This window comes from Varanus komodoensis, unplaced genomic scaffold, assembly GCF_004798865.1.
Source record: "Varanus komodoensis strain SLA01 unplaced genomic scaffold, ASM479886v1 scaffold1, whole genome shotgun sequence".
Classification (NCBI taxonomy): domain Eukaryota; kingdom Metazoa; phylum Chordata; class Lepidosauria; order Squamata; family Varanidae; genus Varanus; species Varanus komodoensis.
In genome coordinates, this window is record NW_025335268.1 from 30,473,399 (window position 1) to 30,487,830 (window position 14,432).

At 42.2% G+C, this 14,432-nt stretch overlaps 1 protein-coding gene across 2 annotated transcripts; it reads right to left on the bottom strand.

Annotated features, from left to right (window-relative positions):
* Window positions 1-688: 688 nt before the first annotated feature.
* On the bottom strand, window positions 689-13,799 carry LOC123032619 (centromere protein J-like). Of its 2 annotated transcripts, XM_044448671.1 has the most exons (8): window positions 13,776-13,799; window positions 13,491-13,594; window positions 13,130-13,285; window positions 9,979-10,080; window positions 5,794-5,934; window positions 3,979-4,063; window positions 2,341-2,461; window positions 689-890 (listed from the first exon to the last, which is right to left on the bottom strand). In XM_044448671.1, exons 3-8 carry the CDS (start codon window positions 13,145-13,147, stop codon window positions 701-703), a joined length of 657 nt encoding a protein of 218 aa, XP_044304606.1. In that variant the 5' UTR covers window positions 13,148-13,285; window positions 13,491-13,594; window positions 13,776-13,799; the 3' UTR covers window positions 689-700. The 2 variants fall into 2 exon arrangements, with proteins under 2 accessions (XP_044304606.1, XP_044304597.1); XM_044448662.1 differs by lacking the exons at window positions 13,491-13,594; window positions 13,776-13,799 and having other exon boundaries at window positions 13,130-13,373.
* Between the last annotated feature and the right edge of the window lie 633 nt (window positions 13,800-14,432).

A 14,432-nucleotide genomic window follows, 5' to 3' on the forward strand; every position in this document is an offset into this window, starting at 1 on the left:
CAAGACATGTAATAAGGTTCTCCTCTTCTCTATATTATCCTCACACCAATTTGTGAGATAAGCTTGGTTCAGGGTCAGTGATTAGTCCAAAGACACCCAGTGAGCTTCACAGCTGAGTGAGGTCAAAACCCAGGTCTCCCACAGTCTAACCACTATATCGCACTGACTCTTTTTAGAGTGACAGTGGTTCCTTGGTTTGTCTCCAAACCCAATTCAAACTGCTGGTTTTTTTACTTATACTGCTTAATGGCTTGGATCCAAGGTATCTGAAGGACATTCTACCCCCACAGAAGACTCATGAGACAGAGGGGGCCCTGCCTGGCATCCTGTCATTGTACCATCAGTCATTCTCTGCAGCGGCTCCTCAGTTTTAGAACTCCAGGAGGTGCATATTCCTTTACTTTCCCTCTCAACAGATGGTAATGGTCATCATTTTTAGCTGTCCTTTATTCTATGGCAGAGCTTATTGGTTTTAACCTCCATGTTGTATATTTCTCTGCCTTTTAAAAAGATGTTATTGATGCAGCGCTATCTCAAGATCAGTTGCTCTAGATTGTATTTTACCATATTGTTTCAATTTTGCACTTTTTAAAAAATTTGCTTGAGCCAGTTTGGAGACTGTTTCTGGCTAAAATATGGTACAAAAATGAAATATAATATAACAGAGCATGACTCTAAGAACACCACCTAGAGGAATGAATCACTTCTTGTCAGGCATGGGGGTCCCCTTCTCATCCTTAATTCGAACCCTCCCAGAAGAATAATTGGTTTCCTGTCCTCTGTTAGCATAGACAGTCTTGACAGTACCATCTGGGTACTCTCTTCTCGTGGACAGTGCAGTGTGAATCTCTGTCTGCCCATTGCGGAACTGGATGGTTTTAACTCCATTCCTGTGAACAAAAAAATTAAACATTACACTTCAAAGTACCTACCCTGTTTCCCCAAAAATAAGACCTAACCAGAAAATAAGCCCTAGCATGATTTTTCAGGATGTGCGTAATATAAGCCCTACCCTCAAAATAAGCCCCACTTAAGATCATCAGCCAGACGGACCTATTTAGTATGTCAGTTGCAGCACAATTCGGATAGTTATGATGATTTTCCAGAAAATGATGACATGACTGTATTTGAATAAATGTAGATTTTTGTACATGAGTAAATGAATAAATGTAGATTATTGTACATGAAAAAATAAGACATCACCTGAAAATAAGCCCTAGTGCGTCTTTTGGAGCAAAAATTAATATAAGACCCAGTCTTATTTTTGGGGAAATCGGGTATGTCCACAGCAGCCTTGCTCATACCAAAGGGGATCCTAGCAAGGATCACTTTACACCTAGCAGCAACTCCACTAAGGAAGCTCAGGTGCCCATCCAGACAAGTGTTTTGTTTTAGCCAGGGGGGAAATATGGATATTTGGGGACCTATGCAGCACCATAATGCATATGCTCAGCCAGCCTATGGGACTAGGGCAATTTATACTATGAAGTAGGGATTCACCTATTTTGTTTTAATGAGGGCCAGTGCTGATGACTGCTTGACTTTATTGGCTCCTGGCAAGCAAAGCAGGTCATCTGATTCATTACAGGGTCAAAATTAATTTACAGCTCATTGCAATGCAAATTCTGAGGTCAAATATGCCATGCCAGTAGAATATCGATTGTTCCTCGGAATTAGGAACTAACATAGGGGGTGGGGCACACAAACTCTTGTACCACACAATTGAGCACTTGGGGTTGGCACTGTGCTTCATGGTCCAATCCAGAAACGTACTAGTTTGTGTCCTATTGTAAGTCATATTCACATCCCTCTCTATTTTCAGTGTTCACGTATATTTATATGGTTAAAGCGGCACCTCTACACCTACACTAGAAGTGGGTAGAAATGGATCCAAGGGAACCCCAAGGTTGCAGAAGAAGTACAAAACAAATCTTTATATGGAACTCCAAGGTGAAGAAACAGCCCAGTGAGGACTGAGGATGCTCCATGACCACAGAATGCTCACTTACTTCTGTAGCAGGAAACAGATGGGAGGTGGAATGCAATGGAGTATAGTGAAGGAGGACGTGGCTGGCTGGCTGGCTGGAACAGTGCTAAGGATGAAATATTTTCGTAGCAGAACCCATTTGTATGTTACTAAAGCTTTTGTTAGCTGCTTGATTAAAAGTACCTTAAGACTCCCTTTAGTACAACTTCATATTGTACTCAATAAATGGGATTATCCTCATCACACGCGTTCTGACAGATTTTCCCACTCCATCAGCAGGTAAGCTAAAATACCCCTTCTATCAAATGGTTCCCCTTATCCACTGCTTGAGTCATAGCCCTTTTATTACCTACTTTTCTACTTTCACAACAGTGCCATCTGGGAAAACAGTTTCCTCAAGGCCTCCGTCATAGCGGCGTTTCACTGTCTGGTCTGGAAACACTATTTCCTCAGTACCATCAGGATGGTACTTTTCTGTAAAAAACAACATCATAAAAATCTCCTTAGAAACATGGCTGGTAATGGAGTCTCAGTGTGTATGCTGTATAAAACATTAATGTCTGATCACCTACGAGCATGCTACTTCCACAAATGTGCATAGGATGTACATGTACTATATACGACTTTGGGCATTTATTTATTTATGAAATTTGTATGCCGTCCAATTACTAACGTCTCTGGATGGCTAACAGCATAAATAAACTGACGACCCACTCTGGCTGCAAATACAATAGCAAAATTCAGTATTATTGAATTGAAAATATTGATTAAATAAAAAGGTCTTAACCTGGCGCCGAAAAACAAATAATGACGGCGCCAGGCAGACCTCTCTGAGGAGCACATTCCATAGTCGGGGCGCCACTGCAGAGAAGGCCCTCCTCTGGGTACTCTGTCTCCTAATATCTTTCACAGAGGGTTCCCGGAGGAGGGCTTCTGTTGCCCATCTCACGGGGCAGGAGGGCAAATAGGGAAAAAGGCGTTCCTTAAGGTATCCTGGTTGCAAGCCATTTAGGGCTTTATAGGTAATAACCAGCACCTTGAATTGAGCCCGGACTTCGATGGGAAGCCAATGGAGCTGATAGAGGACTGGGGTTTTATGAGAATAATGGCCAGTCCCCGACAGCATCCTGGCAGCTCTATTTTGAACCATCTGAAGTATCTGGACAGTCTTCAAGGGCAGCCCCACGTAACGCGTGTTACAGAAGTCCAACCAGCATGTTTGAAATAACTTTAGATGTGCTAAGCACTTCTCCTCCCTGATTTAGGGCCTGCATTTTAGGTAAGTGCTTTCTAAGCAGAATGTAGCTGATGATACATGAACAATAACAAACATTATTTCTTTCTTTTAAAAAAGGTGTAGCATACAGTCAAGAAGAAATACAAGTTAATTTTGATGTAATTCCAATGATTTTTCCCCCTATAAAGGACACTTCTTATAAGTTAACATATTAGAAACAAAGAAATTCACTTCTATACAAAAATGGCCCAGGGATTTTCTACACATCTCTGGTATCTACAATTACTGTAATAGAGCAGGGGTGGGAAAATCACCATATGCTGATGGCAGATATATCATCTGAGTGCCAGTGTGGCACAGCACATTACAGTGTTGGCCTAGGACTCAGAAGATCCGAGTACAGGTCCCCACTTGGGCATGAAGCTCCCTCAGCCTAGCCTACCTCATGGGGTAAAATAGAGAAGAGAAAGATTATGTAGGCGAAGGATTATGCAAGTTACTGTGAGTGGGGATTTCAACACAGGTCTGCATGACTTACCTTGGTGAGCAACATGTAAAGACATACTCTCAGTAGGAGGCAAATATATAAACTCCTCCATTTAAGATTTATGAATTCATATAATAACATTTCCACCATTGATATATACATGGATTTTCTTCACAGAGGGAAAAGGCAGTTTGAAAATGTATTTTTTACCAAAAGGCTACATATACCAATGAGATATGCCTGCAACTTCATGGTAACATCACATACCTATCTGGTTATTAGGAAACTGCAGCACCTCCAAGCCATCCGGGTGGATAGTTCTGGTTGTCTGGGCATCTGCATAATAATAAATCTGTAAGAAGAACAATGAAGTTTTATTTACCATGTTTTCTCCCATTCAACCAGTTGTGGGGCACTTCTTTTTATTTAGGACATCTGTGAAAACTAGCTGCAAAGGTGAAGCGCTGACTGATGACTGTACTAATTTCTTTCAGTTGTATGATCTGCAGTGAATAGGGAGAGAAAAATGTGTGTGTTCTGTGTACACACAAGCACACATGGAAGAGAAAGGGTGGGAGGATGGGAGTGTGTAACTCTTTAGTCTTAGTGCTACAAGCACAGGCTTGAAAATGTTTGAACTGCTGGTGTGTATGAGACACAACTCCAAAGAATCAGAAAGGGCTGAGATTTTTCCCCATCTGCAGGGTAAGTGCAGCTTCCTTTTGTCTCGGCAACAGAAATGACAAGCATACTTCAATATCCAGTGATGATTTCATCTTCAGTATTGCCCTTTCTCCATTTCACATGAATTGTCTACTTTTTAATTATTTAAAGCACATAAACATTTATGTATTTAAAACTTCATTAGGTTAGCAGGGATAGCGGCAAATGCTGACTACAGAGGTCTGTGCAGAAAACAAGCTGAAATAATACTGAGCCTGATTCTGAAAAGGAGATATTAACGAGGAGATATTCATGACATGCCTTTTCTTATATGCCTCAGTGGCATGGAATCTTGTGCAAAATCATGATGGCTTTGTCCAGGTGGCTGCAGTTTGGGTTATAAGTCAACCTGATTACCCATGACTTGTTGAGGTTGAGCCTATGATGCATCCTTGTTGCCATCTGAACCCAGATGACATGACCCTTCATGGGCAAACCACCAGAACTAACAAGCAGCTTGGCAAGAGCAGGAAAATTCTCCTGCTGCTCCTGCCCAGTGGCTCATGCCATTGACAGCTGCTCCCACGCTGTCCAAGCAGGACTCGGGGTGGTTGTCAGAGGCTTCCCCTGTTCCTTGCTACCACCCACAGCCATCCTGGGATGCCAGTACTGGTGCAAGCAATCATCACTTTGCTGCTGCCCCTGCCACCTCTTTCGGGCCAGCAGCACAAGCAGAGAAAAGACACCATGCCTGGCTCAGAGGCACAGTGGAGGTTTCCACTTCCCCAAGTGAAGATCTCTCCACTCCTTTGCCACCGAGCTGAGCCCCTTCTGGAGTTTGGCATGGCAGTGGGCACTGCAGTCCCTGGTCCTCCACTGCCTGCTGCCCAGCCAAGCTCCTCAACCCAATGGCAGACCACACCGCTCAGGGGCAATGGCCCCAGCTCTGCCGTCCTGCATCACCAAAGCACGACCATGCAGCAGTGGCACAGACGCTGAGCTGGCCAACTTGCCAACTGGCCCACTTCCAAGTCAGCCAAACTGATCCCAGCTCTGGAAAGCTTCCAGTCAGCTGAATGGATCTCTGCTCCCGTCCTGCTGCTCCCTGCCACAGCCACCACGGGGAGCAAGGGGACGCCTGCTCTCCCTCAGGGCCCCCTGGAATACCCAAAGAAGAATTGTGGGGGAGGATGGGGGAGGGAGTGGTCAAGGACACATGGTATGCCTGATAGTCTGCTGGGCACACTGGGGAGCCTCTGGCAAACAGCCTATGCTACGTGGAAGCCTTGTTAATACAGAAAAGACAGTTTAGCTCAGTTAAGGCTCCATTTAGCTCAATACACTACTCAAAACTCAAATCACGTAATTCTCCATAAAAGTCATACTCTAAAGCAAAGAGAAGCAAATAAATACACACACCACTCTCTGATCTGGCAAGATCTTCTTAACATCTCCATTGTAAAAAGTAATAACTGTTGTCTTTCTGTCAGTACTAATCTCCATTTTTGTCCCATTGGGATAGGTAATAATTCTGCGTCCATCAGTGAACAGCTGTTTCACCTTTAAGACAAAGACCAGATATGTAAAGACCAGGAAATTGGGAAGGGAGCACTGGACAGTTATCTTCATGTATCACTACAATTCATCATAGTATATTGACACCGCATCCTCTAGTCTCCTGCAGACAGATGTAATATGCCAAGTTATAAGACCAGAATTTAAATAGCTTAAATACAGCACACCAATTTCAGTATGTTTCACAAGATTAACTCTAGAGGGTCATGTCTGCACTAGAGGAAAGTCTTGTGCTCAACCCAAAATGAATGAAACAGAAGCATCTCTACTCAAAAATCAAATTATACATCCAAATTAACTTACATCAGTTTAATAGCAATCAATTCTGCCAATCTCTCACACTCTGTCAAGTCTCATTTGCAAGCAGTGCCGTCGTTTGCAGATTTAGTACTTCCAGGGAGCAACCAGAAAAGAGTGAAAATGCTCATTTCTAGGGTAGGGCAGGACAGCAAAGCTGCCATATAGATGCTCTGATGACCTGTGCCAATTGAGGTGAGTGTTTCCACTGAATTTAGGGCTTTCTGTGTTGCTGTTGTTACAAGCCATCAGGCTGTTTCTGACTTATGACAATCCTATAATTGGAAGCCCTCCAAAATGCCCTGTCTATGACAGCCCTGCTAAGCTCTGAGTTCAAGGCTGTGGCTTCCTTTATGGAGAGAGCCAGCGTGGTGTAGTGGTTAAGAGCATGGGACTGGGACTCAGACGATCTGGGTTCTAGTCCCCGCTCAGTCATGGAGCCAACTGGGTGACTTTGGGCCAGTCACAGACTCTCAGCCCAACCTACCTCACAGGGTTGTTGCTGTGGGGATAAGATGGAGGAGGAGAATGATGTAAGCTGCCTTGAGCCCTTTGTAGGAAAAAGGCAGGATATAAATCGAATAATAATCATAATCATCATAAACATAATCTCACAGGGCTCCCTGTGGGAAGTGCTCAATCTCTGCTGTGCCAATGGAACAGAACCCATGGGACCCACCAGTTGTGCAACACAATCTATGCACAATGAATAAGTGGAGGCGAAAGTATCACACTGGCTTCTGCCCAAAGGATTGCAAATAAAGAATTATCAGCAACATCACCAGATACAGTTCGCAGAATTCTAAAGGGAAACATTCAGTTGTCATAATGATCACGTTGTTATGAAACTGATATTGATAGCTTAAATAACAGTTTCATGTAGAGTTTGTTGGCAAGGAACCTGAACATGCAGCTGAACATTTGCATGAGTGAACTTTAGTAAAGAATACAACTTCTTTTTAACAGAGGCAAGGGGAAGTCAGCAAAATGTCAACTTAAATGGCATACACAGATTGTCACAACAGACTAGCTAATGGAATGTATAGCTAACACTAGAACCCTGGTTAGCCTGTGCCATATAGGAACATTTATTAAAGCTCATACATAACTCACATACTATGGGAACTCCAACACGGCTCATCAGTTCTACCTGTTATCAGGGAGAGTCTTTTCTGCTTGTCTCACATGGTTGCTGCCCTGTCCTGCTTTGTTGTTGCCCTACGCTCTGAACATTCACACATGTGCAAAAATCACAGAATCACCGCCATTTGAAATGACTGCTAGGTTTCTACTTGTAAACAGGCAATACAGGTATCTCATGAAAAAATGCAGTTGTATCATAACTAGGCTAGTAAGCAAAGGACATCATGAAATTCTTTTCAATTTCTTTTTTCTTTTCTTTTCTTTCAAAGGACACCATGAAATACATTCTTCCCATGAAATTTGGGGGACAGTCTTTTTTAAGGACAAGGTTCAAGAAACATGGACCTGTTTAGGAATGTTTGTAAACCACATAGAGAGCTTTGGCTATTTGGGGGCTATAGAAGTTATATATTTGGCTATTTGGGGATTATATATAGACAAATGGGGAGTCCTGTTCCTAAAATAACAATTGTGCAGTACTTTTCAGAGCATGTGTGAACAGCCATCACACAGCTCCTTGAAAAGGTTTCAGGATATGGAGAACATCTTGCTGCCAATCATTTATGCTGATTTAAGATTCATGACCAGCACAAATTGCATTACACATTCTATCCCACAACAAGTCAGCACAATTTGCATTGCCCTGGGGAGCTGCAGTTCTGCATGGAGTGCTCCAAACTGCACTTCGATGAATTACCATATGGCAAAGACATATGTCCACAGCAGTTCCATTTTCCTATGATGTGACCCCATCACATTCATGGCAGCTCTACAGGAAGTTAGCTTTGTTTCGTTCAGAGACCTCCCGGGAAATCATCCCAAAACTCTCCATGAGTAGACAAGGAACACATTCCGGGGGGACACGTCCTACCAGTGAGGCCGGCGCCACGTTAAACCAACTGTCTGGCACTTCAGCACAAACTTGAGTTAAACCTGACTACAAGTGCAGTTTAGTTCCCCGTGTGACTTTTAAGAGTCAGGCATGTTGAATTAGCATTGTTCCAAAGCTAACTACACATTATATACATTTTAAAGCCCAGAGGACATTATTCTTAAAGTAATTTTGTGATGAGAATGTAGCCATTTCCCTTCCCATAATCCAAAACATGCACACATACACTCCACTTACTTTTCCCTCTATGGGGCTCGAAACGCATATTGGCCTGGACAACAATACTGCCTTAAAGGTGGAAAAACAGCTGGGGTGGGGGCTGGGCGTGAGAAGGAGGGCTGCTTTGGGTGCACATGCTGGGGCTGCTGGCCAGTCTCCAAAAGAATCAGATTCAGGAGGAGGAGAGGTGGAGCAGAGGACCTGGCAAAGTGAGTCATCCCAGACATTGACATGAGAGAAGCAGAGGTGTTTATTGAAGCCAGAGTTCCCAGGTAGGCAGGCAATCTCCGGGAAGAACCAAGATGTACAGTTACTAGGACGAGAGTTTCTCAGGCAGAGACAAGGTGGGCACGGCTCTTGACCCTATGAGGCATCATCAGCAGAAAAGAGAGACCCAACTACAGGATTGGCATGCAGAGAGGAGGTGTGCCCATTTTCAGAAGGCTCCTTTCTCAAGGGATGGAGTCGAGACATGCTCATAAGGAGAATTCCTGGAAACAAATACTAGATTGTGTTCAACGAACTGTTCCATGCGTGCCCAGAGATTAATTCTGGGTGTTGGGCATCTGGAAAGTGCTTTGGTCAATAAATAATGTTTTGCAAGGAGGGTCTGTGGCTCTGCATGTGCGAAGGGAGCAAACCCAGCTCACAACAGTGGGATGGGAAAATCTGAAGTGGAAAAGATATAAACAGCAAAAGACATAAGCATATAACACTCCCCTCAACAATTAAACATTGCACTAGCACCAGCTATATTCACTCTGGGGATTCCCGTTCAGTTTCATTCCTGATTTCATATCCTGATTGAGGAAAGCCTGAACAGGGTTACATGTGGTTAATGCCATTGCCAAATGTAACACCTAACAATGAATTTGTGGCAGAGGGTTAGGGTTAGAAAAGGAAGAGAAGCATGTGACCCTGTTATCCATCCATTCTTAACCTTTAAGATATCTTAGCTTTACATATCCAGCAGTCCAGCGGTGGGGGAGAGTGGGAAGAACATATACATAGTTTTCCAAAATCTTTCTTTTTTTATTCTTATTCTTAATTTCACTTCTATTCCAGGCCAAAGGATGGTTCATATCAATACCTAACAGGTACAGTAAAACAACAGAATAGCTGCTTAGAGAGGTGGTGGGCTCTCCCACACTAGAGACATTCAAAAGAAACTGGACAGCCATCTGAGTGGGATGGTGTAAGTTGGTGTCCTGAAACAGCTGTGGGTTGGACCCAGTGGCCTTCATGGTCCCTTCCAACTCTACTATTCTATGAATATAATGCAGGTACAGTAAGAGAATATCAATACAATAAAATTGCAAGACAAATTTTGATACACTTTGAAAACTATTTTAATAAAAACTGGACTTGTTAAACAGTGGACATCTCCCTTCATATGCCATTAAAGTTCAGTGTGATACCAGTGCTTGTAAAATACAGGTAAAGTTCTTTCTATTTTATACCTCTCTAAAGTTTCTTACCTTTCCATCAGGATACTCAATTTTCTCTTTCACGTCCCCATCCTCCTTGCTTTCAGTATATAGTGGTGCTCTTCTGGACAGTATTGGTTTGAGGGGGGAAAGCTATCAATAACCAAACATGAATTTATTTGCACAGACTTTTCTGTGAAGAGTGACATCTTACAAAATCCACATCAGAGAGGAGAAGGCTAATATTTCATCCTAGAAGCAGACTGGAGCTTTTCCTTGTTTGTCTTTTTTTAAAGCCTTTCCAGCAATATTGCCCAGTCCCATGAAAGGTCACTCTGGACAGCACACAATCCTGCCTGTCTACTCATGAGAATGGAAACTGCTGGCAGAATGGTCCCCTCTGTGGCCTTTCGGCCTCGGGCGCATCCAAGCATCTGCTTGCAGTGTGGGAAGAAGGAAGCAAGTGGAAGTTCTCTTCTGTGCTGTTGGAACTAACCCCGCTGAAGCAAGTGGTGGTGAGGAGGGAGAGTTAAGAGTGATACAACAAAATAGGAAATAGGAAAAACTGGCATAGAAAAACGATGTGTCTGGTTGCCTGGGCAAGCATTTCAGCCAATTTTGGTAATTTTAATGCCTCTAGATCAGTGATGGTGAACCTTTTAGAGACCGAGTGCCCAAATTGCAACTCAGAACCCACTTATTTATCGCAAAGTGCCAACACTGCAATAAAACCTGCACAAGGGGGCAAAGTTCCACTGACCACCAGCTTTTGGCCGGCCCTGAAAAAGGCATCTGAGTGTATTTCCTACCTGTCCTACCTTCTGCTAAAATCACAGTCCAAGAAAATCCCTGGCAGCTCACTGACTGGCCATGTGAAAGCTGGTGAGTCTCAGCTAATGAGTGACGTTGTTGCCTGGCGCCCTTAATCTTTCTGAATATGTGCGTGGCTGCTGGGGTGATCGTGTGCGGACAGAGAGGGCTCTGCATGCCCCTTTGGGCACACGTGCCATAGGTTCACCATCACTGGTCTAGATGATGGCAAAATGGCATATGAGCCCAATAAAATTCTCAAAGAAGGCAGGATACATATGCTTTCTTTGATTTAACATTTACTAATGAAAATGAAAATGAAAAAAGCATTAAAATGCTCTCTAGGGAATCTGAGATACTTGGCTAACATCTTTTTAAAAAAATCTTTCTAGTGCCAGACAAAACTGTTTTTATTTCTTGGGGCCCTTTAAATCATTTTAAATCCCTGAAGTAATTTTGTTTTATGCTGTTTTTATTTACCATCTGTATATGTTTTCAGGTTTTAAATTGTTGATTTTTCTGTTGGTTATGTTTCAGCTCTAGTGTCTTTGTAAAAAGTCTTCATAAAGGGCATGATATCCTTTTTTTAAAAAAAGGATCAATGAATTAATAAGGACTAGCAGAACAACTGTGGTCAGGTTAAAAAAATCACTCTCTGAGTCTGTTTAGAAGTCTTGTTTTTATACACCCGCTTTAATTTATTGTGAGTTGCTAATTTATTAAGATGCTTGTATGGCTATTTTAAACTTGGAATCATTGATTCAGTCCAGTTCATTAATAATGTCAATTGTTCACAGTGCAATCCTACGGCTACCAGAGAGTATGTCAAGCCTAGAGGATTGTTTGTATTCCCAGCTATGTTAGAAAATCACTCGGATTAATGCTTGGCTCCCTCTCCTCTGCCCCTTGCATTCCTAGCATGAAAAGAACCGGGCGGGCTGCTTCTCTAAGGTTGCAACTGCAACCTTGGAGAAGGGGCCTTTGTGGCCATTCTGAGGGAGGGGAGGAGATGGACCACTCAAACCTTCTTTCCTCCTCCTGCAAAGCAGGGCACTCTGGAAATCAGCCAAATTCAGCCATGTGCTTTACAGGGATAGTCTTCACCCCCACACTTCTTCTGCTCTCCATAGGTTGCCCCTAATCTTCTGAGTTTGGAGGGCTATGGGCATCCCACTGGGGTTATGCTTAAAGGCTTCTTTTGCATTTTTTTCACAACTCGATGTATTTATAACTAGGTATTATTTACAATCACTTTGAAATGATTTTTTTATTTGTAAAATGTCATTTTATATTTTATGCTCATTCAAATTATCATCTTTTAAAATCTGGACAATTTCTGAAAGGTTCAATTTGTGACTGCAGGTCTTTTGAGAGAACTTATATTCTAAGCACTCTGAATCCTAAAGAGAGAAAACTGCAGCATTTCCCTCTAACTGCCTGTTACCTCAACAATATGCAAATTTGATTGCCTTCAGTTTTTTATTTTTGTTTCATTTGCTTTGAATAGCCATAATTTATTCCTTAGCATTTCCCCTTCTCTTTTAAACAGATATTTTACAGATATTTTTATTCAGTAACAAACATTTTCAATAACTAGACCTTTAAAACATCAACAACAATATAAGGTAAAGTCAATGAACATCCCAGTGCCTTTGCAACACTGAAGTACATGCCATTGGGATACAGGGATGGAGCTGAAAAAGGAGGAGGGAAACAAGCAAACCACAAACTGATAAAACAAGTCAGAGTTTGACTAGCTACCAGACAGACTGTGGTTAGGATAACAAACCATGGTTCAATAAACAGTGGGTTATGTTATGAGTGAATCAGACTAATGTTTTCTCTGCTGTTCTTGAACAGCCATAACACAAATTCTGGGAAGGAAAAGGAGTGTGGCTACCACTGACCATTTAGGCTCACTTATGCTTGAGGATTTGGACTTGAGTATGGTTGAGAAACAGGGAGTGGGCTGCAAGCTCCAGGTTCCATCCCTTTCCCCAGTCCAACTCCTCTGTTTGCTTCAGCCACATTTTAAGCATGTGGTTTACACCAGCTGTGCTGTGGTTAACACTAGCCAGAGCTTCAGTCTTAACTGGCATTTGAACCCCTGGCTTGAAGCAGGTCTACAAAGAGCTTAAGAGCAAACAGATACCCTAGATACCAAAAGAGAGGAAAGAAAGGGAAAGGCAGGGTGAGGGACATATGAGCATCCAAGCCATTCCTGAACTCTGCTGTGGCTAGGCCTGCATCAGGCCCTATTAGTAAGGGAACCATTGGCTGATAGAAATGCAGTGCGTCATAACACCTGGTTACATAACTGTAGAAATACTATTGATGCAGATAAACAGAAAGGTAGGGAAGAATGGACAGACAAACTGTTAAGAGACCAAACCTTTCTTTGAGCATCCATAAGAGTAGGAGTATTGTCTGCAGATGTTTTCCTACTGTTTGAAGTTATACTCTTCTTCCTACAGATGGTTGGAGAAGCTACCTGTTCAGAGGAGTTCTTGGATCTCTGAGCCCTTTTATGGGTAAGATTCTCTTTCAACTGTAAAGACATTAAACAGCATTTTGAAATCACTTACGCATTTAAAGGGGTTAAATATTTAAATCCGGATTGTTTAATTTCGGAATATAACACTGGACACCTCCATCCACCCCCTACACACAAACTGTTCTAAACAAAAGGCTAATTTGAGAACTGTGTTTTAGGCACACTATCTGTATAAAAGATACTTGTACAAAAAACATACCTGTGTTCGCGAATTACTTAAGGTTGCAGAGCTTAAAATGTCATTGTTTTGGGTAGTTAAAAAAGCTGCATCTTCTGAACTACCTGAAGTGGAAGAGTACGTACCTAGAGAGGTTAAAATATTGACATATTAAAAACTGCCAGTGAAAACATATTAAAGCACAGGTCATTTATGTTTTGTCTCCGAAATCCAACATACTGTTACTGGCTAGCCAAAGTGGTATGATTGAGCAAGAACACATTCTCTCTACAGTTAGCAGGCACCTACTATCACCATGTATCTTACCTGCCACATACAAAGAAGGACTTGTATCCTTGAGTTCAGTCAGATTAGATGCAGACAGTAATGATCTGCTTACATGTCTTTGCTGTGGATTGTGTGATAAAGCCTACAACAAGGAGGAAACATTTAAAGGAACGACATTTCTACATATGCCATCACTTGGAAAGTCTGGGTATTAGGAATGATTAGCCAGAAAGGGTTGCCTCCCTGTACAGAGGTTGAACAGAATAAAAAGCAAGAGTAAAATGCAATTCCCTTAGAGATAAAAAGTGCTTCAAGATGGGGGTTCCTAATGCTACTAATCAAAAAACACTGTGTAGCTATAACTCTTTAACAAATAGTTTTCTAGTAAGAAAAAAAGATAGAGAGGAGGGCGAGAATACACAAGGTGGTTACAAATTGAAGAAAACTTCAGCTGGACACCCCACAACATTCCACTGTTGATGGTGTAATAGAAACACTTGTTTGGTAGTGCCCATAGTAATTATGTGATATTCTACAGGCAACGTGAAGGTATGTTTTTAAAATGTTAGATTTCTATGTCACTTGGTCCCTCATGGTGGATCATAGAAAGAACACGGCAAAATAGTAAGATGTCTTATACTGAGCTAGGCCATTGGTTCATCTAGCACTGGCTGGCAGCTGCTTTTTAGGGTTCCA

Coding starts and splice junctions, on each gene's coding strand:
- LOC123032619 (XM_044448662.1), bottom strand. CDS start 13,297: ATGTCTTTACAGTTGAAAGAGAATCTTACCCATAAAAGGGCTCAGAGA. Junction 5,935..9,978: donor TTGAGTATCCTGATGGAAAG/GTAAGAAACTTT, acceptor TTTGTCTTAAAG/GTGAAACAGCTGTTCACTGA. Junction 891..2,340: donor ACTGTTGTGAAAGTAGAAAA/GTAGGTAATAAA, acceptor TTTTGTTCACAG/GAATGGAGTTAAAACCATCC.